Below are 26,899 nucleotides of genomic sequence, written 5' to 3'. Positions count from 1 at the left end.
GTTTTTTGTTCTTTTGGCTTTTCTCCAGCCTGCTGCCACCTCTCCATTTATGTCTGGGTGGTGCTGTTTTGGCAGCATAAGCATCGGTACTCATATCTGAACACTGAGAGCAGAAGGAATTATTCTCATCATCCACCTGGAAAGCGAGAAGCAGAACAAAACAAAAGAGAAAACCAAGGATAGACTACCCACAAATGAGGCAGATATTGTTTTTCAGGTGAACAGTGAGATGATATGTTTATTTCACAGAGACAAAAAAAGTCATTGTGAGAAAATGTGGGGAAAGGACAATGAGAAGCATTTCCAAGTATGTATTTATTTATATATTTTTATAGCTCCTTGGGATAGATAATGAAAATAAAGAAAGCAAATCCCCCAGCAAAATAAACAACAATATAATTTTGTGACATCAAAATATCCTTAAATGCCCCCCCCTGCAACAATTGCTGACTTAACATTGAGCACGCACACACACACCGAGTGAACTGAAGGACTAGGAAGGTTCTGCAGGCTATAGTCATCCTAAGATAATGCAAAAGGGCAGAGAATGGATTTGGAGTGCGAAGGCTGGTTCCAGGAATTTGTGCACACACACACCCAAGAAAAAGGCATGGCAAGACATCCCTCCCTCTCTACCACAAGCACACCAATTGCCACACTCCTTAGAATACAATTCCTGCAGATCTCTGCTTCTATGCTGCTATTGGGAAATATTTCTTATGCCCAGTAAGTATTCCCAAGCCCTTATAGGGCACAATTGACCCCGGTTAAGAGTCTCTGCTCAGACGCCTCCACAAAGAGACCGGCCTATTGTGCGTGGTTTCTGGGGGAGCCTTAGGGTGTGGAAGAAGGTCAGAGAGCTTCATGGCCTCCTGTCAGCTTGTGGAAGAGTTCTTCATCCAGCGTCTGGCTCCTGTCATTTGCGCGGGTGGACAAGAAGATGTACCCACCAATGTACTCGTGCACGATCTTGCAGCCAGCAGAAATGCAGCTGAAGGCCACGTTGATGTGCTCATCAAACTCTATGGCCACCTGCGGAAAGAAGGTTAAAAGCTGAGCTTGCGGACGTCTCTGGGTAGTCACCTATGGTGCATCTAAATCTTGTACAGGCGAATAAGCAAGAAAGATTAAAGGGTTCTTCTCTTTAGGCCCAAACTGCAAGGGGGGCGGGGGGGGAGACTTGTCCTTTTACTTGCGCATTTGTGTCAATCAAATATAATGCAAGCATAGCCAAAGTGGTGCCCACCAATGTTGCTCAACTTGCAACTTCCATCATCCACAGACAATGGTCGGGGACGATGGAACATGGAGGCAGGGGCAGCCTGTCCTGTTTTGCCACTTAAGGAGAAATGGGAAGGGCTGTGCGGTCTCCCGCACTGCCTGCCCTGTCGCCTCCACTGCTACTTTGTTAGTAAGAGTCAGGGACTTGCTACGAGAAATGCATATTCAGAGAACTCAAATCCCAAGCTCCCCACCCCACCGCTGACCTGCCGGATATCCCAGTTGACGTTCCACTGGCGCATATTGCTGAACCGCCAGGTCTTCACCACATCTCCAACGGCCAGGTCAATGCGGATCAAGCGGTTGTTGGCGATGCCCAAGATTTCGTCCTTCCGGCTGCCCTTGAACCTGCACACAAAGATGGCAAGGCTCTGAGTTTTTGCTTGCATTTATAAGGTTCCTCTACTTCTAACCTAGAGGGTGCGCAGTGCATGATTGAAGAGCTAAAGGCTGCATCATCACCGTCACTGCAGGGGGGGTGGGGTGGGAGCTGCTACAAATTTAATAAATAGAGCCCTGGTTGCCTCTAAGAGCTACTATAGCCCCCTTCTCTACATTTTCAACCTTTAGTTTAAAAAGGAAAGCAAATGGCTAGTCCTCATGTTTTCAGTACAGGCAACTCCTCATTTATGCGGGGGTTGTGCTTCTAGGCACTGTGTGCATCGGCGGGACACAGGTAAGCCTGTCCCCTGTTATGCCACACACACCCCTTTCTAGTGCCCAAAACCGCACATGCCAGCAATTGTGCGCATGTTGAATGTGCGCAAATGGGGAGTTGCCTGTAATAGAAGCATTGCAGGTATGCAGTGTTGATACCTACTAGCCCAATAGGAAGGAACCTGCAGTTCGTTGGGGGAATGAATGCAAAAGTTCAGGGGTGATAAGGGTTTGACCTTTTTTGTGATTTTTGAAAATAACAGCAACGAAGTTTTGCACTATGAAAAAGTTAATACATTAAATAAAGTAAGGGCTGGACATCCCTATACATTTTATAGTAAACCACTTTGAGGTTTTCTACAATCAAATGGTACATAAATTGCATGAATTAAATTTAAAAAAATGGTGTGGCATTACAAAGACTAAAATTTATAGTGGCATAAGCTTTGGTAGGCTAGAGTCCCCTTCATCAGAGGCAGTTAAGCCACAAAAGTTTATGCAGCAATACATTTGTTAGACTCTAAGGTGCCACAAAATACTTTGTTGGGTTTGCTGCAATATAAGCCGAGCTACACCTCCAGAATTTTTTTATCCCAAATTATAAATCATTTATCCAGCTTAACATTCTAAAGACATGATCCAGCCATGAGTTGAGCAATTTTTAACTCAATGAGAGAGAGTTATCCAAAGCAATTCCTATTCAGGAGAGAAGGGGAAGATAGCAGCAGGCGACTTTGCCTAGCGATGGGTTGTATCTAAGCACAGTCCTACTCAGAGTAGACCCACTGAAATTAATTGGCTTCATTATTTTCAATAGGTCTGCTCTCAGTAGAATTTACAGTGGTACCTCTGGTTACGTTCTTAATTCATTCCGGAGGTCCGTTCTTAACCTGAAATTGTTCTTAACCTGAAGCGCCACTTTAGCTAATGGGGCCTCCCGCTGCTGCTGCGCCGCCAGAGCACAATTTCTGTTCTTATCCTGAAGCAAAGTTCTTAACCTGAAGTGTTATTTCTGTGTTAGCGGAGTATGTAACATGAAGCATATGTAACCCAAGGTACCACTGTAGTTTGATACAACCCGGTGTGTTTTAACATGGATTTTAAATCTGCATTTGGTTGACCTTGATCATTATTTTTAAAAAAACAACTTTAAAAAGAACCAACACTGGTTGCTCTGATGCTGAGTCCAACATCCTGTCTTCCACAGTGGCCAACCAGATGCCTCCAGCCAGCCATGATGGCAGTGGTTCACTCCTTTCATTGCTCCTCAGCAGCAACTGATATTCAGTGATATACTGCTTCTGAATCTGGAAGTTCCATTTTGCCATAATGACCAACAGCCCTTGATAGGTCTCCGTGGATTTTTCACATGTCTTCTTAGATGATTTTAACACAGCGGCTGTCACCCTGTCAGACCAAAAGGCCCATCTAGTCCAGCATCCTGTTCTCACAGTGACCAGCCAATGTCTGGGGAGCCTGCAAGCAGGACCTGAATGCAAGAGCAACTCTCCTAATCCCCGCTGCCAATCTGTTATTCTCAGCAATTGGTATTCAGAGGTAAACTGCCTCTCACTCTGGAGGTAGAACATAGCTATGTTCTATGCATCAGATGAAGGACTCCCTCTTGTCTGCCTTCTCTGGTTGCCCCCAAATTCTACCATTAATAATAATCATTTTTTATTTATACCCCACCCTTCCCGGTTCAGAAACCGGGTATGTGGGGTGTGTGTGCTACACATCAGTTTATTTCAAACACATATCATGAGAAACGGAGGAGGAAAGACATCTTCAGACATGCAAATAACTTCCAGAAGTTGGCTTTCAGAATAGAATAAAATAAAATAAAATAAATAACGCTGAAAGTTTTTTTTTCATTCGTGCTGTAGACATCAGCAGCAGTTCATGAAAAGGTACTTCAGTTCCCCACAAATGGTTTTCAGGGAAGTTCAGCAGTTTCTTTACCTGACTACAAAATAAGAGATGCCAAAATCGGGGAGCGACTGCCAAACTTGAATAAACTTCATCTTGGCATCCGGGAGCGACAGCTGGGCCACGTTCTGGTAGGCCTCCAAGATGCGAGGGGTTAACTGTGAGAGTTGCAAAGGGAGAGATTAGTGCAAACCTCCTCCTTAACCTCACAACCATCATGGAATTTTTTTTAAAAAAAAAATTGGCCACATATCTCAGGAGGTTTGCAAATGCATAGTGAATAAACAAAGCAGCTTTGAAAAACCTACGATAGATTTTATGTGTATTTTTTTTAATTGGTTTGATGTTTGTGAACTGCTTAGAAGCTACTTTGGCAACAGAGGTATATAATAAAGGTAAAGGAACACCTGACCACTAGGTCCAGTCACGGACGACTCTGGGGTTGCGGCGCTCCTCTCGCTTTACTGGCCGAGGGAGCCGGCGTACAGCTTCCGGCTCATGTGGCCAGCATGACTAAGCTGCTTCTGGTGAACTAGAACAGCGCACGGAAACGCCGTTTACCTTCCCGCCGGAGTGGTACCTATTTATCTACTTGCACTTTGACGTGCTTTCGAACTGCTAGGTTGGCAGGAGCAGGGACCGAGCAACGGGAGCTCACCCCATTGCGGGGATTTGAACCGCCAACCTTCTGATCGTGATGGGAGTTGTAGTCCAATGAAATCTATAGGGCCAAAAGTTCCCCACTCCAAAACTATAGGAATGCCCCATGTTAAGACTTCAATGGATCTGATCTGTAGATTGACTTTTTCTCCTGGCAACTGCTCCCAAAGCAATCAATCAGTGGTCAGGGTGGTGTGGGGGCAGTTGGGGCTGCGCGGCCCGAAATTACCTGCTTCGGTTTGAATTTCTTCTGGTAGCGAGGGGACACAAGCCACTGGGCTCCCTCGGCCTGCTGGGCAAGGCGGGCATCCGGGTTGGTTTGCTGCAGCTTCAGAAAGGACAGGATGTTCTCCACTTCAGCCTGGTAGGATGAGTCTGCCATGGTCTTCCCCTTCGCTGCCAACCTACAACCCGCCATCCAGCGGGCATATTGCTGCTCCTGGTGAGGGAGAGGAGGGAGATTTTTGCCTTACACTGAGTTCGCTCTAGCTACACCTGCAACAGCCCCTCACCCATCCTTATGCAAGGCTGTTTGGAAGAAGTCAACTGGGATGGAGAGAGGTCCGAGGTCCAGGCTTTGTGTGGGGCATTCTTTGTACTCAGCCTGGAAACTGCAGTTAGTGCAGAATACTGCAGCACAGAATATTGAGAAAACCAAGACCCTGGCCGCGTTCTCGACATACATTTAAAGCGCTATGATACCACTGTAAATAGCCATGGCTCCCCCCCCCCCAAAAAAATTCTGTAGTTTGTTAAGGGTGCTGAGTGTTGTTAAGAGACTCCTGTTTCGCCTCAAAGAGCTGTTATTTCTTTATTGCTTTATCAAGTTTGTTAGGTTTATAGACTGACCTTCAACAACAACAAAAAAAAATCTCAGGGTGGTTCAGAAAACCCACTTCCAGAGTTCCCTGGGAAGAGGGACTGATTGTTAAACCACTGGGAAATGTAAGCTCTGGGAGGGGAACAGCGGCCCACCTGTCAGGGATGCTGTGCTGCAGTTGCACTGATGTTAGACTAGATGTCTTTCAAGGCTCCTTCCAATATAGGGTTGCCATAGTTCAAAAAGTAAAAACCAGGACGCCCCAAAAAGTTTTTGAGCTTTCTTTTTAGGAAGACCCCAAGATTGTTGACATACGGCAGCCCTGAACTGTGGTTCTAAACCTGGCTTCCCCTCCACCCCACTCACATCCGAACATCGCAAGTGTACTTCGCTCATCCCGTCGGGGGAAGGTACCAAGAGCTTGATGCAAAATTTCTGGCCAGAGATGTTGACGTCCGGCACCACCTCACAGCCTGGAGTGGGGCAGAAACAGGGTTAGGAACAGTTAGAAGCTGGACATACAAAGCTGCCTCATGCAGAGAATTGGGACCACTGGTCTATCTATCCCCACACTGTCTATTCCAACTGGCAGGAACTCTCCAGGATCTCTGGAGGGCAGAGTGGTATTGGTGGGGTCCTACCCAGATCTGTTTACCTGGAAATGCCTGAACCTGGGACCTCACAAAGCAGACACTCTTGTCACAGAGCTGCACTTTCTCTTTGAGGAAAAGGGCTGGAGGCTCAGGGATAGAGCAATTTTTTTTGCAGAAGGACTCAGGTTCAATTCCTGACAACTCCAGATAGTTCTGACAGGGACTCTTGGTCTGAAACCCTCAAGAGCTTCGGCCAGTCAGCGTAGATGATACTAAACTGGAGGGACCCAACTGTCTGATGCAGTATAAGGCAGATTTCATATAAAGTGGTACCTTGGTTTACGAACTTAATTCGTTCCGGAAGTCCGTTCTTAAACCAAGGCGTGCTTTCCCATAGCAGCGGGGGACTCAATTTACAAATGGAACACACTCAACGTGTTCTGCTTCCAAGGCAAAGTTCACAAACCAAAACACCTACCTCCGGGTTTGCAGCGTTCTTAATCCAAGTTGTTCATAAACTAAGCTGTTCTTAAACCAAGGTACCACTGTACTCATATTTGGAGACAATGTCCTTAAGAAATCAGGAATCTGCCTTTTACTGGCCCACCTAAGCTCAGTACGGTCTACACTGGCTGGCAGTGGCTTTCCAAGGTTTCAGGGAGGGAGTCTCTCCCAGCAATGGAACTTGGGAAGTTCTGCAAGCAAAGCACATGCTCCATCCTTTGTAGGCCGTACTAATGCTGGACTGGGAAAGAGGCATTGTCAAGGTGGCTAGACTCACCCTTGAGGCTGAGTTGCTGCACAGGCTCTCCCAGAGCTTCTTCGGGACTCTTGTAGTAGGAGATGGAGGTTTCTTTGAAGATCACCCAGTATTGCTTGTAGCCCTTCAAAGTCAGCTTACGAGGCCTGTAGGGCAAGAAGGGTGACTGACAGAAGGACATGAGCTTCATCTCCTCTTCTCCCAGCTAAACACACCCAGCTCTTTCATTTGTTCCCCATCAAGCCTTGTGTTCCAGACCCTTAAACATCCTGCTCAATTCCACCCATTTTGCTAATGTTTTTAGTTGATCATAATATCCCAGCCCTTCCTGGAGACGACAGGGATTGAACCTGGGACCTTCTGTGTGGAAAGCAGGTTATCTACCCACTGAGCACCACTGCCCTTCCCCAAGATCCATTCCCTCATGAAACATACGGTTTGATAGCTCACCTGAATATTCGGAGATAATCCTTTAACTCTGGGATAACTGTGAGACTGTCCTATTTTGGAAATGACAAATATGTGTTGCTGTTATTGTTGTTTTACATGTTTCCTGTATTTATAGACTGCCTTTCAGTCATGATGGTTCCCAAAGCAATTCATGGTTAAATAAATAAATAAATAAATAATACAAATAGCAGATATAAAACAATGCAACATTTTGGGTTGTCTCCATCTAGGTTCTACTCCGAGTAGACCCCCGTTGCAATTAATGAATGTAAATTAAGTCTGTCTATCAACTTGGGTCTACTCTGAGAAGGCCTAGCACTGACTACAATCTTTTGGGACTCCATTCTGGCACCTATCAGAGAAAATAGCACCCCTCTTGTCTTCTGGACCCTGGTGGAAAGACTTTCCTTTTCTAACAAGCCTCTTAAATGGAGATCTTTACTGCTGTCTGTACTAGATTTGAAACTGCTTTTTTTTACATACGAAATCAACTGTTTTACACACAGGGCGTTTTTAGCTGTTTAGTGGTGAACATTTGTTTCTCTTTCCAAAAATTGCTTTTATATAGGTAATTGTGTGATTATTTATTTTACATACGGAACTGTGCAATTGTTTGCTTGTATTGTGAAATTGCTTCGAGATGTTTCATGGGAGGGGATTCGTAAATGAACATAAAATAAATAACCCATTTCAGAAAAACCCCAACGGAAAAGGGGAACTAAACATCAGCAGCAGAAGCAGAAGCAGCAGCTGATAGAAACCTTGCTGGCAACAACATTCAGATCAAGAGAAGGAGGCTCCAGTCAGACCGCCTCAGCGTAAGGGAAGGCAGGCCCTGTTGGGAACTTACCAGAACGTTGGGAGCTGCTGACGAACCTTCCAGTTTGACCTCCAAGGTGGCGAGGGCCTTGTCCAGGTCGTCAAGGCCAGAGTCGCCAGACTGCTCCACAGGATTGGTGTTCAAAGACAATTCGTTGATATGATACTGGAAGGAGTGAAAGCTCTGAATTAGCTTTGTGCAAGACAGACACTCGGGTCTCAAAACAAAGCTCTGAACACTCATTTCCTTATTTATGGAACAATTTCTTCACACCTCCTTGTGCAGGGGCAGGGAAACTTTTTGAGCTCGAGGGCCGCATTCCCTTCTGGGCAACTTCCCGAGGGTCAAATGCAAGCAGTGGGCAGAGCCAGAGGCAAAAGTGTGGGATAACCAGCCTCATATAACCAACGTGCCTAAGTCTAATTAATGCACAAAGGGGTTAATACCATAAAGCTGTCCTGCCAGGCTTAGCAAGGTCACATCCCCTTACCTTGGGAGGAAATGGATAATCAGGCCTATTTGTTCAACCTTTGGTCTACCAGAGAAGCTCAACGTGCGAGGAGGTCTGAGCTGGTTGCTGCAGCTCAGAGTGCATGGCTCTTACAAGCCACTCTGGAATACCTATACTGTACCACTAATTTAGGAACTTTCAGCACTGTAACTAAGCCAAGTTTTACTGGCTGTGTAACTTTTTCTGAATGCTGTATGAAAAAGCACATGAATCTGGCCTTTGGAGAGTTTGTAAGTAAATCATTTTTTTTTACTTACCAAGTGTGTAGTCTTTTTCTATGCTAGGGGGAAACTTTGGAAAGGCTTAATTTTAAAGGTCCAGCAACCTATATTTCCATGCTTTACTTTGCTGCATGTTTTGTGATTTTAATTCTCTGCTGGGGTTCTCTCACCAAAGAGAACCCCAAACCTGGATCTTGGCATCCAGGGAATTATCCTTATATCCTATATATACCTATTTTTCCATAAACCAACAAAGCGAGCGGAGCAATTAATGCAAGTTTTCCTTTTTTTCAGTAGGCTAATTTATATACATGCTCCTGTCTCTATCCTTTGTCCAGGCAACAGAGAAGCAGCATTCAAGGACTAATTCCAGTTCAGTTGGTAGAGCAAGAGACTCTTAAGCTCAGAGTCGTGGGTTTGAGCCCCTCGTTGGGCAAATGATTCCTGCATTGCAGGGGGTTGGACTCGATGACCCTTGTGGTCCCTTCCAACCCTGCAATTCTATGAATCTAACACTCACAAAACTTTTTGGCCTGGGGAAAAAAGGTTACCTGCAGAGCCGCAAACACCACCATCTCTTCCTCAGTGCAATCTGTCTCCTCTAGTAGCACGGCCCAACGAGCCTGTTCATACAGCTGGTTGATCCTCACGGCATCGTACTACATGGGAGGGAACAAGCAACAGCAGAGGCTGAGTGCCAAACCAGGGTTCAAATTTCACCTCCTCCAGGAAGTTAAGTACATTTTTAACCCACCTCTCTTCCTATCTATGTGGAATACAAGATCTTCCCTTACATCAGGGATGGGGAACTTGTGGTCCTCCAGATGTTGGGACTCCAACTCCCATCAGGCCCCAACCAGTATGGCCAATGGTCAGAGATGATGGAAGCTGGGAGACCAGCAACACCTGGAGGGCTACAGCCCCCCCCCTCCGCCTTACACGTTAAAAAGGAAAGGGCAGGGACTTGCCCGCCGCAAGCAACCCTCTACAAATTGGTAGTTCCCTGCAGCATGCACTCCAAGGCAAATACATGTTTTAAAATGCTAAATGTGTCACAGACGACGGGCAGAGCAACCCTGTTTTCATGTTTTGCTCCCTGGTCATGGGGACTAGAAGTTCCCCAAGTTGCGAGGAGTAGAAACGCACATACACACACACAAAGATAACTGAGATCCTCAGAAGGATTTTGGAGCAGCCACCAGGTTAGGGGATGCATATTATTTTTTAAAGAAACAAGTGGGGTAAGGCTGAAGGCCCAGATCCGAGGGGAGCACTGACCTTGGGCTCCAGGTCAAAGAAGCTGTAATATTTGAAACGCAGCCACAAACAATCGTTTTCTTTCACTTCTTGCTGCAGCAAAGTCCGCGACGAGTCCAGCCACCTGGGAGAGAAATCCACTCTTAATTACGCAAACATGGAATTCCAACCAGCGCCTGAATCTCTCCTGCAAAATACTGTGTTTTGTTTCATCCAGCAGTACACAAATTTTGTTAGATCAATTGACACAGGTTTCCCCACTTGCGCAGTAGAAAAGCAGATACCACTCTCTAGCAAAGTACTGTATCTAGACAGTGGCGGACCTTGGGGTCTCAAATTACAACGGTTCCCTGTGCAACACCAAAATTCGGGGGTCTCGCCTTTCACCTTCCCTTCTACATCATAGTAGTCCTGCAGTTTGCCCAAGCTAACTAGCCCACTTCTCCTTACCTACTGTTGATCTGAGTCTTCTCGGAGAGGGAGCCTGGCCGGTGCATATCCAAGATCTGATCGGGTGTCAGTCCAGTCTGACTGACCGATAGCATCCTGTAGCAGGCCTCGGTTTCGGCACTGTCCGAGAAGTGAGCCGGCATGCCGCGGAACAGCTGCTGCTCTGCACCTGATGACAGAACAGAATGGCGGAGGGGTCATGGCTGCGGAAGGGGGCAGCCTGTATAATTTGTCCTCTTGAGAAGGATCATCATATGACTTTTGGCTTGCTCAAGTGAGTGCAGCTGAGCTTCTGGGCTCCATGCGGGGAGAATAAATTCCCCAGGAGGAGACCCGGTTCCGAAGAAGGAAGTGCCTCCCATGGAATCACAGAATTTTACAGCTGAACTGAGACCTTGGAGGTTATTCCTGCTCAGTGTAGGAATCTTGCAATAGCAGCCTCCCTGAAAGCCTCTACTTAAAACACCTCCAGTGCCTACCACCTCTTGAGGCAGACGCTTCCACGGTGAAAACATCTCTTACCATCAGGATGCTTCTCCTAATGCAGAGGTAGCCTTCCAGAGAGGGGCCTTTTCAGTTGTGGCTCCTCATCTGTTGAATGCTCTCTCCAGTGAGGTCCACCTGGTGCCTTCACTGACATCTTACCTTCTCCCCCCCCCCCCAGGTTTTTCATAGACTGAGATAATGTTGCTTTATCCTATTTCCAGTGAATCCTGAAGTTACACACTTTTGCATAGGCAGGTGCATGCACAAATGCACACACACACACGCGTGCGCACACACACACACAGTCTGTCAGTCATTTGGACACCCCTAAGTTTCTTACTTGCTGGCAAGCGCACCCCGGTCAGGTCATGGCTTGCTACAGAGCTCTTCTCTTTGTCCTTCTGTTTCCGCTTCCCCTTCTCCTCCGGCGCACGCAGTAACGACAGCTCTTCATAGTGACGGATACCTGCAGAGGGGCAGAGGCTGCATGAGTCCTTTATTCAGGCTAATCATAGCCAGATGAATTGAGTTCAGTTTGCATTTAAAGGCATACATCCCTAATTCTCACTTTCCAAAAGAGTATGAGAACTGAAACACAGCCATCTTCAAATTCTGCAGGGAGCAGAATTAGTTGTGCAGAGGAGAAAATTCAAGTCATCGTAGCTTTCTCTGCCCCTGCGCAATGAATAATAATGTAGTTGGCCTGGCTGCATATGGGGCCAGGCACCCTACCCTCCTCTGATGTTTAGACAGTAGGGCTTGGAAACATAGCATTAGAAAGCCCAATCTCTGAAACTGAACCAGCTGGGCAGGCACTAAGCAAAGGGTCACCAACCTTTTGGGTACAGTGAGTACCAGAAGGTGCTATGGGTGCCACTCACAAATTGTATGTGTGATAAGACAAAATGGCTGCCGAGAGGGAGTGGAACAGCACAAAATGGCTGCCACAACTAAATTATCAAAACAAAAACAGATAGGAACACAACATAGTGTGCTTCCTCACAAAGAGAAGAAGAAGAAGAAGAGTTTGGATTTGATATCCCGCTTTATTACTAGGGGAAAGGGGGGCAAGTTGAGCCATGGGGCACATTGATCCTTTCCATTTTAAAACCGTACTTTAGCTTTTATACAAAGTTTGTGGCAAAACAAAAGCAACAGCAGTGATACTACATACTGTCATTGTGTTTGGGTTTGGGTTTTCAAAGAAGTTTTAAAAAAAATCCAGATTTGTTAAATTAGGTAAGCTTTAGTAAAAAATTGTATATGTATTGTGAACCATGTAGCTCTAAAAGTTGTAAAGGTAGCTGAAATATATTTTCATTTATGTGATCATAGTTAACATAGCTGCAGTATGTACTAAAATATTTGTCATGGCTGCCAGCCTGTTTTGCATAAAATAGATGTATGTCTGAAATGGTGATGTGGGGCACATTGATCCAATTGGGAATGGGGCACATTGAGCCTGGAAAGGCTGTGTCAAAAATTATGAAAGAAAAGTTGAATGCGAACCAGCTGCTTGATAGTGACTCGTCTGATTTTGAAACCTTTTCTAAAGATGAAGTAGAGGAAAAAGAAAATATAGAATTCAACAAGACTGTTGTGAAAGAGGGAAACTTTGTTATCGTGAAGATTTTAGGAAAAACCACAATTTCCCATTATGTTGCTGAAGTTACCGGAACTGATGAATATGGGGACTTCATTGTAAAATTTCTAAAACGTGTTCTGTCCAAAGTGAATGACCAGCCCAAGTTCACTCCCTCTTCTGAACCAGAAGCTTTGATTCCTTTTGAGGATATTGTAAAATTGTTCCCTAAACCACTCTGCTTCGGAGGAACTGCTCGTGCTTCTAGGATGGTAACATTTCCATGTTTACTTAATGAGTACAAGTTGAAGTGATGCTGACTCTTAAGAACTTTGAGATATTTTTTAAACTCTTTTGGAAGCTTATACTGTGTAGTAAAAATGCCTTCTTTGCTCTTAAATTGGAATGGCTCAATGTGCCCCAAATGAAGGATCAATGTGCCCCACGACTGGGGCACATTGATCCATTATTTTGAAAAACTTAAATGTGATTTTTTTGTCATTTTATTCCATCAAATGTGAAACATTAACCCTTTGGTTTTGTTTGGAATAGTACCTAATAAATATTAAATGCAAAAGTTTTCTGTTATGTGCATTATTTTGAGGTGTGTAGAGCTTAAAGTAAAAAATGGCTCAACGTGCCCCACTTTCTCCTACCCTAAGAGTCTCAAAGCGGCTAACATTCTCCTTTCCCTTCCTCCCCCACAACAAACACTCTGTGAGGTAAGTGGGGCTGAGAGACTTCAGAGAAGTGTGACTAGCCCAAGGTCACCCAGCAGCTGCATGTGGAGGAGCGGGGACGCGAACCCGGTTCACCAGATTATAAGTCCACCGCTTAGAGTATTTTCAAATTAATTGGAATTCAGAAGTGGAAAAGAGGATTGTTTGGGATGCAAGCAAAGCGGTAATGAGAGGATTCCTGATAAGTGAAAAAGCAAAAAAGAAAAAACTACAAAATGTGGAAATGGAAAGACTGTTGAAAATGATTAAAGCGAAGGAAAAAGAATTAAGAGGACATCCTAAATGTATAAAAATCCAAAAGGAGATTAAATACTTGCAATCCCGACTTCCGGCGGCGACGACATCGCGGAGCGGTCGTGGGTTGCCTCGGCTGCGAGGCGACCCAGTCCGTCCCGGGGGTTGGAGCCCCGCTACCGCAAAGCGGGGCTCCGATGGGGTGCGGGAAGAGCGTCCCGCACCCTGGGCTCCCCGGCTATGCCCACTATGGCTCCGAACCCTTCCCTCGCTCCCCCTGTAAAGGGGGAGTGGGGGTGAAGGGAAAACGGAGCCGGGCTTCAGGGGACATGCCCCAACCGGGACGCGAAGCGGCGGTTGCCCCCGCGATGAGCGTTAACGTTCTACCTGTCAAAGTTGGAGTTTAAGAATCCCGGTGTCGTGAGTATTGGATTGGATCTGTTTTTGTGCTTTGTTGACGACCTGGGGGACATTTGGAAAGGGAGCCTGCCTTTTTCCCCTCGGGAGATAGAAAATAACCAGCTTAAGAGACTGCTGTTACAGCGATGGCTACAAAGTATTTAAAATTTGACAAGTGAGACTTTTGGATTTCCCTTTGGGGATTAAACAGGAGGACAGTATCTCTTTTTAAAATTTTCGATTCTTGCGCCCTGGATTCAGGGAAAATGGCCGTGAAAGACTTGGACTGAATGGAAAGTTACTGGCAAGATGGAGAAGTCTGAGAACCGAAACTGCAATTTGACACCTATGCCCGCTTCTGCCATGCTCGGCTTTGTTTTTGACTTGGTTATGAACTGTGAAAGGACCCATGAAGAAAGGATTATTTTATTGAGACTGGAACTGCTCAACCGAAAATTGGAAATATTGAACTGTCATATGTCAAAAAAGCTATATCCCACAGAGGAGACTGTACAGGAAATGGCTGTATTGGAGGAGAGCCTTGGCACAGAACTGAAGGGGCTGATTGAACAACAGGATGAAAAGGTATGGCTACTCCGGAGTAATGGATCGTCTTTTGGGGGTGGCAGACCCAGGACGGAGAAAATTGTTATATCTAACTCCCAAGGTGAGAGCTTGGGAGCGAAGGTGAGAACTTTATGTTTATGTCTACAAATAAAAGAAGAATGTGATGATGAACCGGAGAGGCTGGGAGAAAAGGTGCGCACCCTGATGTTCTATGCAAGGACTATTTTGGATTTAGTCTGGATCTGTGGTTATGTAAAGAAAAAGGATACTTCGAGGAGCAGCTCTGGAGCAAGACGACCAAAGAAAATGGACAGAAGGGGGATAGGGTGAACGATATTAAGGTATAAAGGCAAAGAATGTATTATGGTAACCTGAAACCGGTGTGTCAAGACTTTAAGCTTTTAGAGAAAGAAAAGAGGTATTTTAAATTTTTGTTATTAACAGCAGTTATAGTGAATGAAGATATTTGTTATGATGCATATTGAAAATAAGGGGATAAGAACTAGAATCTTGTGTGGAATTAATATGAAGTTATAACATGTTTTGATTTATGTTAAGTTAAGAATGGGAAAATATTGTTTATTACGAAACAGGATTTGTTAAAAAGAAGCTTTTGAATTTTAATTTTTAGATATTTGGATTTTTTAAGATTATGATGGTATAAGATGTTATTAAAGTAATATTTGGGATTGGAACCGAAGGTGAAAAGGCAGGGGAAGTCTGTACCAAGATTCGACCAAGATTTTTTTTTTTACAGCATAAGAAGAAGAATTATTGGTATTTGTGTATTTGTTTACTTCTAGTTGGGGGTGGGTTAATGTGGGTGTTATATTTGTATGTTGTTTGTTGTAAAACCAATAAATTCTTATAAAAAAAAAAATACTTGCAATCCCAATATGCAAAAATTGTAAATCAAGATATTGAATGGAAAGTGAAAATGATGAAACAAAGAACATTTGAGTCTGCGAATAAATGTGGGAAACTACTAGCTTGGCAGTTAAAGAAAAGACAGAAGGCAAATGTCATCAGTAATTTAGCAGTTAATGGAAGAATTGTGGAGAATCCAGAGGAAATCAGATGGTGTTTCCAAAAATTTTACAAGCAACTGTACAAGGAGGAGAAGATAGAAGAATCAGAGATAGACCGATTTCTGGAAAAAAATGGATTGCAAAAAGTCCCAGAGGAAAAACTAGTAATTCTCAACCACCCGATATCAACTCAAGAGATAGAGGATGCAATTAATGACATGCAATTAGGGAAGGCCCCAGGACCAGATGGACTGACAGCAAAGTATTATAAGATTTTGAAAGATTGGCTATCACAGCCTTTAAAAGAAATTTGCAACAAAATATTAGAAGGAGATAGGGCACCAGAGACGTGGAAAGAAGCCTTTATCACACTGATCCCAAAGCCAGAGACAGATAAGGCTCTAATGAAAAATTACCGCCCAATTTCCCTCCTAAATGTGGATTATAAAATTTTTGCGAATGTTATGGCTACAAGATTAAAAAGAGTGTTGAAAGACTATATTCATAAAGATCAAGCAGGTTTCCTTCCAGGAAGACAAATAAATAACAATACAAGAATTATTGTGGACATTTTGGAAAAACTGGAAAGAAACATAAATACGGATGCAGCACTATTGTTTATAGATGCGGAGAAAGCCTTTGATAATGTATCTTGGACATTTATGAAAAAGAATTTGGAAAAGATGGGAGTTGGAGAAAGATTTTTAAATGGCATTAATGCCATTTACACAGAGCAAAGAGCGAAAATAATAATAAACAGTGTGATATCGGAGGAAATTGAAGTTGAGAAAGGAACAAGACAAGGGTGCCCTATCTCCCCTTTATTATTTATTACGGTCCTGGAGGTTCTTCTAAATATGCTACGAAAAGAGAAACAGATAAAAGGAATTAGGGTGGGAGAGAAAGAATACAAATTACGTGCCTTTGCGGATGATTTGATGCTATCCCTACAGGAACCTGAAAGCAGTGTCCCCAAAGCCCTGGAATTAATTGAATTTTTTGGACGTGTAGCAGGTTTCAAATTAAATAAGCAGAAAACCAAAGTATTGAGTAAGAACATGAGTTTAGAGCAGATACAGAGATTACAAGATGACACTGGACTTAATTTTGTTAAGACTGTAAAATATCTAGGTGTCAATCTTACAGCAAAAAATCTGAACCTGTACAAGGATAATTATGAAAAATTGTGGATGGAGATAAAGAAAGACATGGAAATATGGACGAGATTGAAATTGTCGTTAATGGGAAGAATAGCAGCTGTCAAAATGAATGTCTTACCAAGGATGCTGTTTTTATTCCAAGCCATACCAATTTTGGACAAACTGGACTGTTTCAAGATATGGCAAAGGGACCTATCGAAGTTTATATGGCAGGGAAAAAAGCCTAGAATCAAGTTTAAGATTCTTACAGACTCTAAAGAGAGAGGAGGCTTTGCCCTGCCGGATTTGAAGATTTATTTTGAAGCAGCGGCCTTTTGCTGGTTGAAGGATTGGTTTAAATTGGAGAATGTGGATGTGTTGGACTTGGAAGGATTTGATAATATGTTTGGTTGGCATGCATACCTATGGTACGACAAGGCTAAAATCCACAAAACTTTTAAGAATCATATAGTTAGGAAAGCTTTGTATCAGGTTTGGACAAGGTATAAAGACTTGTTAGAGAGAAAGACTCCTAGATGGATTTCACCAGTGGAAGCCAAGGCTTATAAGAGACCGAATATGTCTGCAAGTTGGTTAAGATATGTGGATATATTGCAGCAAGAAGGTGACGTATTTAAGCTGAAAAGCTATGATCAAGTAAAAAGCCAAGTCCCCGACTGGCTGCAATATCATCAGGTTCATGAAACATTTAAATTAGACAAGAAAATTGGTTTTCAAATGGAAAAATCAAAACTGGAAACAGAACTGATCGAATCGAACTCTAAAAACCTTTCCAAGATGTATAATTTGTTGCTAGAGTGGCATACGAAAGACGAATTGGTTAAATCGACAATGATAGATTGGGCAAAAGATGTGGGTCATAATATTATGATGGATGACTGGGAGAGATTGTGGCAGAAAGGTATCAAATTTACTGCATGCAATAGTTTAAGAGAAAATATAATGAAAATGATGTATAGATGGTATCTAACACCAGTTAAGATAGCTAAAATGAATTCTAAAATGTCGGATGTGTGTTGGAAATGTAAATCTTCGAAAGGTACCTTTTTTCATATGTGGTGGTCGTGTCCAGGGGTAAAGGCCTTCTGGGATAAGATTTATAATGAGTTTAAAAAGGTAATGAAAATTACCTTTAGTAAGAAACCGGAGGCATTTCTCTTGAGCATGACCAATGAAGAGATACCCAGTCAGGACAGAGTATTTTTTATGTATGCCACAACAGCGGCTAGAATTTTATTGGCAAGAACCTGGAAAGGTGAAGAGATTCCAACAGTGGAAGAATGGCAGATGAAGTTAATGGATTACATGGAACTCGCAGAACTGACCGCTAGAATCCGAGACCAGAGGGAGGAGAAGGTGTCGCAAGATTGGAAATAATTTAAGGACTATCTAGTTAAATCTGAAAAATTAAATATTTGAGCAGAATTAAGCAAAAGATCGGCTTTAGCAAGTTAATGTTAGATAAAACTGTTTAGAAGAAATTTATTGTGAAAGATTTAATTGTTAAAGAATATTTTAAGAAATTGTGTTCAAGTTAGGATTTATATTGAATTAAGTGAATTTAAGAGTATTAAGAAATTAGATAAATGTTAATGGAAAAAGACATAAAGTTACCTATAACGTATATATGATTTTGAAGGCAGGGGAGGGAACAGGGGAAGTCCCCTAGCAGAGAAGTTAGAAACAAGAAAAGTACAAAGATAAGTGTTTGTTAAGGTTGGTATATGTTTTTTCTTTATGCTTTTTGATATTGTTATTGTTTTTATTGTGTTTATATGTGGTGTTTTTATTGTGTTTATGTTTATGCTGTGTTTTTTCTCTGTCTTATTGGAAAATAATAAAAAAACTTTTTTTAAAAAAAAATATAAGTCCACCGCTCTTAACCACTACACCACACTGGCTCCCACATAAAGAGAAGCTCTTTATACCTCTCTCTCCTCTGTTCAAAACAGAAGGGAGAGCGGGGGCATGCAGTTAAATGTGGGCACGTTTAAAGGGCAATGTATAATGGTCAAGCCAGTGCAAACAGCATACTGTCCAACTTTTATGGAGCCAAAACTGGGATGCGCATCTTCCTGGATCTGCTCCTGGGTGAGTCACATGACCCGCACAGTGCTCTCAACCTGAAAAGAGTTTTTCCGCCTCCAGGGTGAGATTTTGCACGGTGCCCAAAAATGTGCAAGATTGTGACACCCAAAATGGCCACTGCAATCTCATGTGAAAAAATGGGATGTCCCTTTTTCCTGGGGCATTTGGGAGGTATGAAACAGGAACTGAGATGGAAGAGCAAACAGTATCTAGTGTATTTTGGGGTTTTGAGGAGATGTTGGGACATATGGGCCTCGCACTGGCAACCCTTGCACTAAACAACATTTCAGGGCTTTGGAGACAAGCGCTTGCCCTCCTTGCTACTCCCAGGCAATGGCCTGAGCCTCTTTTGGTGCTCACCAAGTATCTTGCAGAGGTCGGCGACTGTGCGGAAGACCGGCTGGGCAAAGTTTGCCCGGATCCTGACTTTGCAGCGATTCGGTAGGGAAAGCAGTATAGGCTTGTGCTGGGGAGTGAACTGAAGTTTGGCATCAGCCAAGATCCCGTATTTATCCAGGCTCCAGTTGGTCTTCAGCAGCCAAAGTTTCTTCTGCTCCCACCACAGGGCATGATCTGACCAGTCCCTCTGAAGTTCTGGAAGCAGGAAAGTTGAGACAGGGAACACCCTTTAGCATTAGCATCAAGACACAGGCCCAGGGAATACAGTACTGGAAATAATAAATAATCCAGGTTGGCTTGATTTAAATGAGCATTGGGGAACCTTTTTCCACCTGAGGGCCGCATTCCCTTCTACACAACTTTCTGGGGTCCACATGCCAGTAGGGTCAGAGCCAAAAGTGGGCAAAGTAACAAATGTACATTTTACCTTTGTACAGTAGGCTAGGATTCACAAATACTCACACACCCCTCTTTATCATCTATCCAGAAAAGCAAAAGGCAGTTTTTTTTCTAGAAAAATAGCACTGGCTCAAGGACTGTTTCACTACTAGTGTTTCAGCCATGAAAGAGCACTCAAGGAGGGTGTGAAGCAAGGCCAAGGCTGTTAAACCATTCTGGGAGTTGTAGCCCCATAAGAGAACAAGGAGGGTCTCCTAACAACTCTCAGCACTCTTAACAAACTACAGTTCTCAGGATTCTTGGGGGGGAGGAGCCATGACTGTTAAAGTGGTTTAACAGGGCTTGAAATCTATTGGGTGGGGGTGGTATCAGTTTTGTAGTTCTTTATGACAGTGGCAATGACAGACTATTATCTTGTGTACCGCCCTGAGATTTTCGGACAAAGGCCAGTATGTAAATTTAATAAATAAATAAATAAATGTTATTAGTATTTTATTAATTAACATGGAATACCAATATGTGATCTTGTGTGGATGGCATTTAGCGTTAGCCTTTCGCATCTCACTACTTAAACAGAATTGAAGTTCTTCAGGTTCCTTAGACGAGGTTAAGATCAGCTGAAGTTAAACCAAATCCAATTCCTGCATTTGTTTCTTGACCACCCCGAAGTTACTTGCCTTTGTTTCCATTAAACGTCCACCAAGTAAAAATAAGAGGAAAAATTTTCTTTCTGAGAGAGGGGGGGAGAAGGAACCCTGGTTTCTAACAGCTCCATTTCCCCCATTTTCTCTGTGCTCCGTGCATTAAGTTGACATGGTACAGCCACTTTGCAAGGACTGTGCCACCTCAGAAACAGCTGTTAAAATTGCCCTTAACCCTGTTCAGCTAAGAATAGCTTGGTTCGTTCTGGGCCTATTTATCACATCACCCTCCAAGTGGGTTGTAAGGGGAACTAGCACCAGTTCCCCTGCAAATGACAGCCTCTAAGCTTATACATATTGCTTATCTAAGCAGTGCCAGAAACCCACACAGGAAAAGGATCCTCCACTGAGTCACAATTATTCTCCCAAACACACACAAATGGTTCCAGGAGTATCCTTTGCACACACCATAGAAGAATAATGGGAACTGTAGTTTGTTAAGGGTGCTGCGAATTCTACCTCTGTGGGAGGAAACTACAGTTCCCAGGATTCTCTTGGGGTGCGCGCTTTAAATATATGTTGTATACGCAAGCTGAGTTGGATATCACCCTCTTTCAACATGAAAAGCGGTGAGGGAAAACATCTTGGAAAACTTACTTAATTTATCCACAATCTGCAGCATTATGCCGCCGATATGCATGTTGCCGGTGACCCGGAGGGTGACTGGGTCAGCTTCGGGTCCCAGCTCTTCCACAAAGGCTCTGAGCTCCCAAGAGTCATCAATGTATTCCCCACTGGCTGTTTTCAACCCAGCCATGGTGAGAGCCCTAGAGAGAAGAGGGTACAAGGGTTGAGAAAAATAAAAAGCACCGGCAGTTCATTTCCAGGCTCAATTCAAGAAGCTCATGCTACCGTTCCAAGCCTTAAACCTGTGGCAGGAAACCATTTTCATATTGGGGGCCACATTCTCTTCTGGGCAACCTTCCGAGGGCCACATGCAGGGGCACCAATTCCAGGGGGCCTGGGCACCACAAATGCTTTTCTGTGGGTGCTCAGTCTCCACTCACCCCCCCCCACTGGCCGCTGCCACCGTAGGTGGAGTTCCTTGGGAGGAGGGATTGAGTCTGAGAATTGTAGTTCTGGGAGGGGAATGGGGGGGGGGGCTCCTAACAACTCCCAGCATGAATAACAGACTACATTTCGCAGGATTATTGGGGTGGGAGCCATGACTGTTTACAGGGGAATGATTCAACTTTAAACATATAGTGTAGATGAGGTCTACAGGGGAAGGAATAGCATAGTTGAATGCTTTTGTGTCAAAACAAAAAAACAAAACCACTCCTGGAAATTTTATTTTTTATTTTTAACCGAAGCCTAGCATATTACAGGGAGAGGCCCAGCCCTGTGCAATGCACTCTCCACATTTACAACCAGGCTCAACAAGTAACCCATTTCTTCCTGTGTGGTTTGAAATAAAGCAGTACACTCTTCTGTGTGCCCAGAGCAAGGCTCACTCCTACTAGCAGGATGGAGCAGAACTGGGTAAGACGCTTCCTGTCAAAGGCCTTGTCTAGACTGCTATAATCTCCAGCTTTTTTGTCTTCCTTCCTTTCTTGGTACTATGATCTCTCCTCTCCAGTTGTGCTAAATTTGTCCTTTGCTCATGTTACAATGAGTCACGATGGCCCCAAAGCCTCGACTATGAGCTCCGTGGAACTCTGCCCTTCAAGCTTCTAGTCCTCTCTGAGCTCTCCAAACTAAGTGCATTGTCCCTCATGACCCCGAGGTGGCAGAACAAGGCCACCAATAGATCGTTCAGGAGTGCTGCTTGGCAGGTGTGGGGAACCTTTGGCCAACCAGATGCTGCTGAACTCCAGTCCCATCATGCACAGCCATTTGCCCATGCTTTTTGGGGCTGACGAGAGTTATAGTTCAGCAATATCTGGAGGGCCTGGGATACCCCACACCTGTTGCAAGGGTTAATGCCAAGGAATGCAATATGACAGGAGGCAGTGATCACATCCACATCATAGATTTAAAGCACATGGGTTCCCCCAAAGAATCCTGGGAATTGTAGTTCTCCAAGACTGCTGGGAATTGTAGCTCTACAGTTCCCAGGATTCTTTCGGGGGGGAAGCCATGACTTTCAAAGTGGTATTCCCATTGTGCATTAAATGTACAGTGTAGATATGACTAGTGTTTAAAAGGGGGGTGCAGGCGGAGGGGGCACATCCAAATGCTGTTGGACTACAACTCCCACAATCCCTGACCATTGGGCCAAGCTAGCTGGGGCTGGTGGGAGTTGGAGTCACAGGACATCAGGGAGGCCACAGACATTCCCCGTTCCTGCTTTACAGCAAAAACATAGCAACAAACCTATTCACAGTAAATATATTCATGACATTGCATGGGTCACAGCCCTGTGACTATCACGCCCAGAATCGGGTGAAATATCTGCTCATTTTGCTACGGTAGTCAAGGGCAATTCTTACTACCGGTAATCTTTCTTGGCAACCCTGACCAGGGTTACCAATCATTTCATGCTCACATTGAAACGAGTGAAACACCGTTTTAAAGAACAGCCAGTTAGCAAGTTTCTTTTTGCCCCTCTAAATTTATAGCTTTGTTCCAAGAGATCCAAAACATGCACAATCCCATTAGGTTAGGTTTAGTCCAGCATCCTGTTCTGACAGTGGTCAGCCAGATGCCTCAATGGGAAGGAAACCCACAAGCAGGACCTGAGCATGACACCAACTCTTGGATAGCTCAGAACATGAGACTCTAAATGTTGGGCAAAATATTCCTGCATTGCAGGGGGGGGGTTAAACAAGATGACCCCCATGGTCCCTTCCAGCTCTACAATTCCATGCTTCCCACCTGCTCTTCCCAGAAACTGGTAATTCAGAGGCAGAACCGGCTGGTGATCCCGATCCAGGCCGAGAGCAAGTTTGGTTTCTGCATGGTCTGCCATGAGTGGGAGGCAGGAGGCACATTTTCCTGTGAAGTACACGTTTTGTACACTTGTTTTTTTTCATTAGATCTATTCTGTGCGCGCAACAAAACTGTATTGCAAAATTCAGAGGAGTGTGCAATCTGACTGGGAATTGCACTACAGTCCACAGGCAAGTTGAGTAGCATTGGATTGGTTCAGTCCACTGGAAAAAAGCAGAGCAAATTTCTCCTTCTTCCCCTTCATTTTTAAAGCATATATTTTTACATTTTGCTTATGGGGAAGCAAAGTACAAGTGCTGGCAAGACCTCCACCATCCATCATCTTAATTTGACCCAGTGGCAAACAAACCTATAAATTAGCAGTGCCCAAAATCATTTGAAGTCATTTTAAGCAACACCCCCTCCTAGACACATACAACCCACCATGATCAAGTGTCAGCTATTATTACAACCGTTTCCAGGAAACCCCACAAGCCGTTTAGCATATTATCAAGAGCAAAGGTGACCCTCTTCACCTTCTTCTTTACAAGTGGGCACAGTAAGAAGTGGGATCCTAATCTCTCTCTCTTGTGCATGGGTGGTGCCATTTTGGCCAAACAGGGATTGGCGCTCACACCCTGAGCATCAGAAATAGAAGGAACTAGAGGCATTTCACTTCCTCTGGGGCAGGGGTCTGCAACCTTTAAGACACAAAGAGCCACTTGGACCCGTTTCCAAAGGAAAAAACAACAACTGGGAGCCGCAAAACCATTGCGACATTTAAAACAAATATAACGCTGCATATATTGTTTCTTACCTTAATGCAATAATAATAAATAACATATAGGAGCCAATGCAAAGTATAATTAGTAAAAACAACAAGAATAAGTTCTTACTTTTTTGCATTGACTCAGGGGCGTACCCAGGATCAAAACTGGGGGGGGGGGGAGCCATGGTCGTTCAGGTTGTGACATTTCAGCACGGAAAGGCGAATGAAACCAAAATTTTAGGGAAATTATATATAATTATAGCAGTGCTTTATTACAGTAGTTATTACAATTATTTGCTTGGTTTTTAAATTTTTTTATTCTAGTTACATGTCTTATACCAGGGGTGGCCAACACCCAAGAAACTGTGATCTACTTTCAGCAGTGATCTACCCCCGTTTTGGGGGGTTCAGCTCAAAGTTGTTTTTTGGGGGGTGTGGTGGGTGGGAGAGAGGGCTTCCCCCTCTAAGATAGGTTGGCAAGCGAACTAATAAAGAAAGAAAAAGGGGGGGTGGGAATGGAAAAGTAGGGTGGAAAAATATAAATTGGGGGTGGGGTGGGGTGGGGAGGATATCTATTAAAAATATGTAGTAGTTTAAAAAATAAAAATAAAGGGGGGAAATCTTTTTCTTCTTTTTCCTTTTTTTGAAAACAAAAACAAAAGGGGAAGAGAAAAGAAAAAGGGGTGATAGAGGGAGAAAAGGGTAATAATAAAAATTCAAATAGAGTGGCTGCAGCAGCTGTGGGGGGTGTTTGTTTGTTTTTGTTTGTTTGTTTGTTTTAAAAATGGGATTTCTCCCCTTGGATTAAAAAAGGAGGGGAGGAAGAAAAAGAGAGGGGGGTGGGAGAGCAAGGCAAAAAGCCAAAAAGCAAAAAACAGGTTTGAGGGGGGGGGAATCGCACCAGGCACTGCAGCGCGCCGGCCTCGGGGCTTCAGGCCCCCGAGCCGCCCTTGGGGCCGTCTTGAGCATGTACACCGCCCGCAGCGAGCGCTGGCGAAGCACCGGTTGGCGGAGGTTTCAGAAGCAGCCCGGATGTTTTCGCCGCCACCACCCCAAAGCAGCTCTACTTCATCCTGTCGGCGACCATCACCGCCCTCCCGTCACGGCGACGCCTAGCCCGCCTGCTCCGCCCTCCACGCGGCCGCTTTGAAAAGGATTCCGCCCGACAGGGGCCGCTCAGAACAGGGGCCGCTCCAATCGCCGCCGCCGCCACCTCCAGCCGCCTTTATTATCCCGACTCTTTTCTCTCTCTCTCTCTCTCTCTCTCTCGATAACTCGCAAAGCCCAGCTCCTTCTTCTCCCCGCCCTAACGCCACCCTCATTGGCACGTTCCCCTCAAACAGGAACAGGCATCCCAGCGGCTCATTGGCCGGACGAAGCGTCGCTCTCCCGTGCCCGCCTCCCGCCTTCATCCTCAGTGGCTACCTCGGCGGTAAGGCCCCGGCTCCGAGCCTATGCGCCAAGGCGGGCGATCTGTCCTGCCAATTGGCACGCCGAGGTGGTAAAAGCTCATCCCTCCCCACACGCTTATTGGTGTGAAGAAGTCGCTTCCTCTCTCTGGGAGTGGTCAAGGTGGACATCAATCTTGGGTCTGTCCTCGGGAACCCCGAGAGGGCTGAGAAAGACCGCCCAGCTGTTCAACATTGATGCGGATTATTCATGGTTTTTTTGGCCCCCTTTTTTTTTTGCCGATAACCATTTAATTATTATTGAAAGGGCATTGAAAGGGGGCATGTCGGAGCCGCAGGAGACCTGTCAGAGAGCCGCAGGTTGCTGACCCCCGCTCTGGGGCAAGCGACTGGGTATTTTACAGGGGATCCTCCCTTTGTGCTGGATTAAATAACCTAGAGAATAAAATAGCACAAGTACGATAATGCTCCCGAAGAGAAATTGGGTGCTTATGAAATGGAGATGAAGAGTTCTCCTAGCATTTTTTAATGTACTGTACTTAATTTATCTCAGGTCAGCTTGCTGTTAAATGCACAGGAGGCAGGCTTGGTACAGCCAACCTGCCAAAATGCTTAAACTGTAGAAGGATCCTCAAAGATACGCAGAGTAAGGCAGGCCAGCGTTTAAATCCCCTGTGAAGTCCTGCTGTAGTCAACAGTTTTAACCAAACAACTAGGATCCAGAGAGAAATAGCTCAACTAGAATTTATCACCAAATTTGATTCCAATTTATTCGGGACTCATTCGTAGCCAACGCTCTCCCATCCACCCTGCGACACAAGATTTAAAGTCAGGACGATTTGTATTATTGCCAATCTCTTCCGATGTGAAAGGTTACTGTGCTTACAGTGGTCATTAGACTTTTGCGCAGAATTACCACGGGCTAGAATAAGTTCTTCCATTCCAGAGTTTCTTTCCCCCTGTTTGCTACTTTACTCTCTATGCCAGTTACAAGGATGGGGAACCTGTGGCCTGCTGCATGTTTGCTGGACTCCAGCTCCTATCATCCTTGACCATTGGTCATGCTGGCTGGGACTAATAGGAGATGGAGTCTAACCACGCCAGGAACGGTGGCAGAATCTCCATCTCTGCTGAGGAGAACACGTGAGGAAGTGTGCTCTGACCTACACGAGATTCTCCCACAAAATAAAGAACAGCCCTGTTGGATGAGATCAAAGGTCCATCCAATTTAGCATCCTGCTTCCCACAGTGGCAAACCAGATACTTCCAGGAAGTCCACGAGGAGGGCTGGAAAGCAATCGCTCTCTCCTGTTGTGGGACACCTAGTTCAAGTGATGGCTCCACCATTGTTGGACTTCAGTGGAGAGGCACCATGCGTTTGTGCACAAGTGAGCCTGTCTAGGAATAGTTGAGAGGAGGAGGAGCTTCCTCTTCTTAATCTGTCAAAACTTAACCCGTAAGCCATAAACCAGATAAGAACCCTACCTTGAGGCTGCGGTCTCTACGCAAAGAGCTCTTTGGACACCAGCGTGGACCAGGAAGAGGGTTCGGGGATTTCTGTGGACTGCTCAGTTGACTTGTTGGCGTCTCCGCAGGGCTCCTCGGCTTAAGGCGTTTCTCTGCACTCCCCCACCTCTTATCAACTTCCTCCCTGCGTG

At 44.6% G+C, this 26,899-nt stretch overlaps 1 protein-coding gene across 1 annotated transcript; it reads right to left on the bottom strand.

Annotated features, from left to right (window-relative positions):
- Positions 1–209: 209 nt before the first annotated feature.
- On the bottom strand, positions 210–26,899 carry FERMT3 (fermitin family member 3). The gene is made up of 15 exons (XM_033174260.1): positions 26,727–26,899; positions 20,790–20,959; positions 19,054–19,287; positions 11,236–11,361; positions 10,410–10,578; positions 9,981–10,083; positions 9,254–9,361; positions 8,001–8,135; positions 7,151–7,200; positions 6,722–6,846; positions 5,714–5,820; positions 4,757–4,966; positions 3,901–4,025; positions 1,488–1,629; positions 210–1,032 (listed from the first exon to the last, which is right to left on the bottom strand). The coding sequence occupies exons 2-15, from the start codon at positions 20,947–20,949 to the stop codon at positions 853–855; spliced, it is 1,974 nt and encodes a 657-aa protein (XP_033030151.1). The 5' UTR covers positions 20,950–20,959; positions 26,727–26,899; the 3' UTR covers positions 210–852.

Source organism: Lacerta agilis, chromosome 17 (assembly GCF_009819535.1).
Source record: "Lacerta agilis isolate rLacAgi1 chromosome 17, rLacAgi1.pri, whole genome shotgun sequence".
NCBI classification, from domain to species: domain Eukaryota; kingdom Metazoa; phylum Chordata; class Lepidosauria; order Squamata; family Lacertidae; genus Lacerta; species Lacerta agilis.
This window is presented reverse-complemented; position numbering and strand designations above follow the sequence as displayed.

Excerpts from the sequence above, each read along its gene's own strand:
- FERMT3 (XM_033174260.1), bottom strand. The coding sequence starts at position 20,949 with ATGGCTGGGTTGAAAACAGCCAGTGGGGAATACATTGATGACTCTTGG. Across the intron at positions 10,579-11,235 it reads CGGGGTGCGCTTGCCAGCAA|GTGCAGAGCAGCAGCTGTTC; the intron begins GTAAGAAACTTA and ends TTCTGTCATCAG. Across the intron at positions 1,630-3,900 it reads ATCTCTTATTTTGTAGTCAG|GTTCAAGGGCAGCCGGAAGG; the intron begins GTAAAGAAACTG and ends CTTTGTGTGCAG.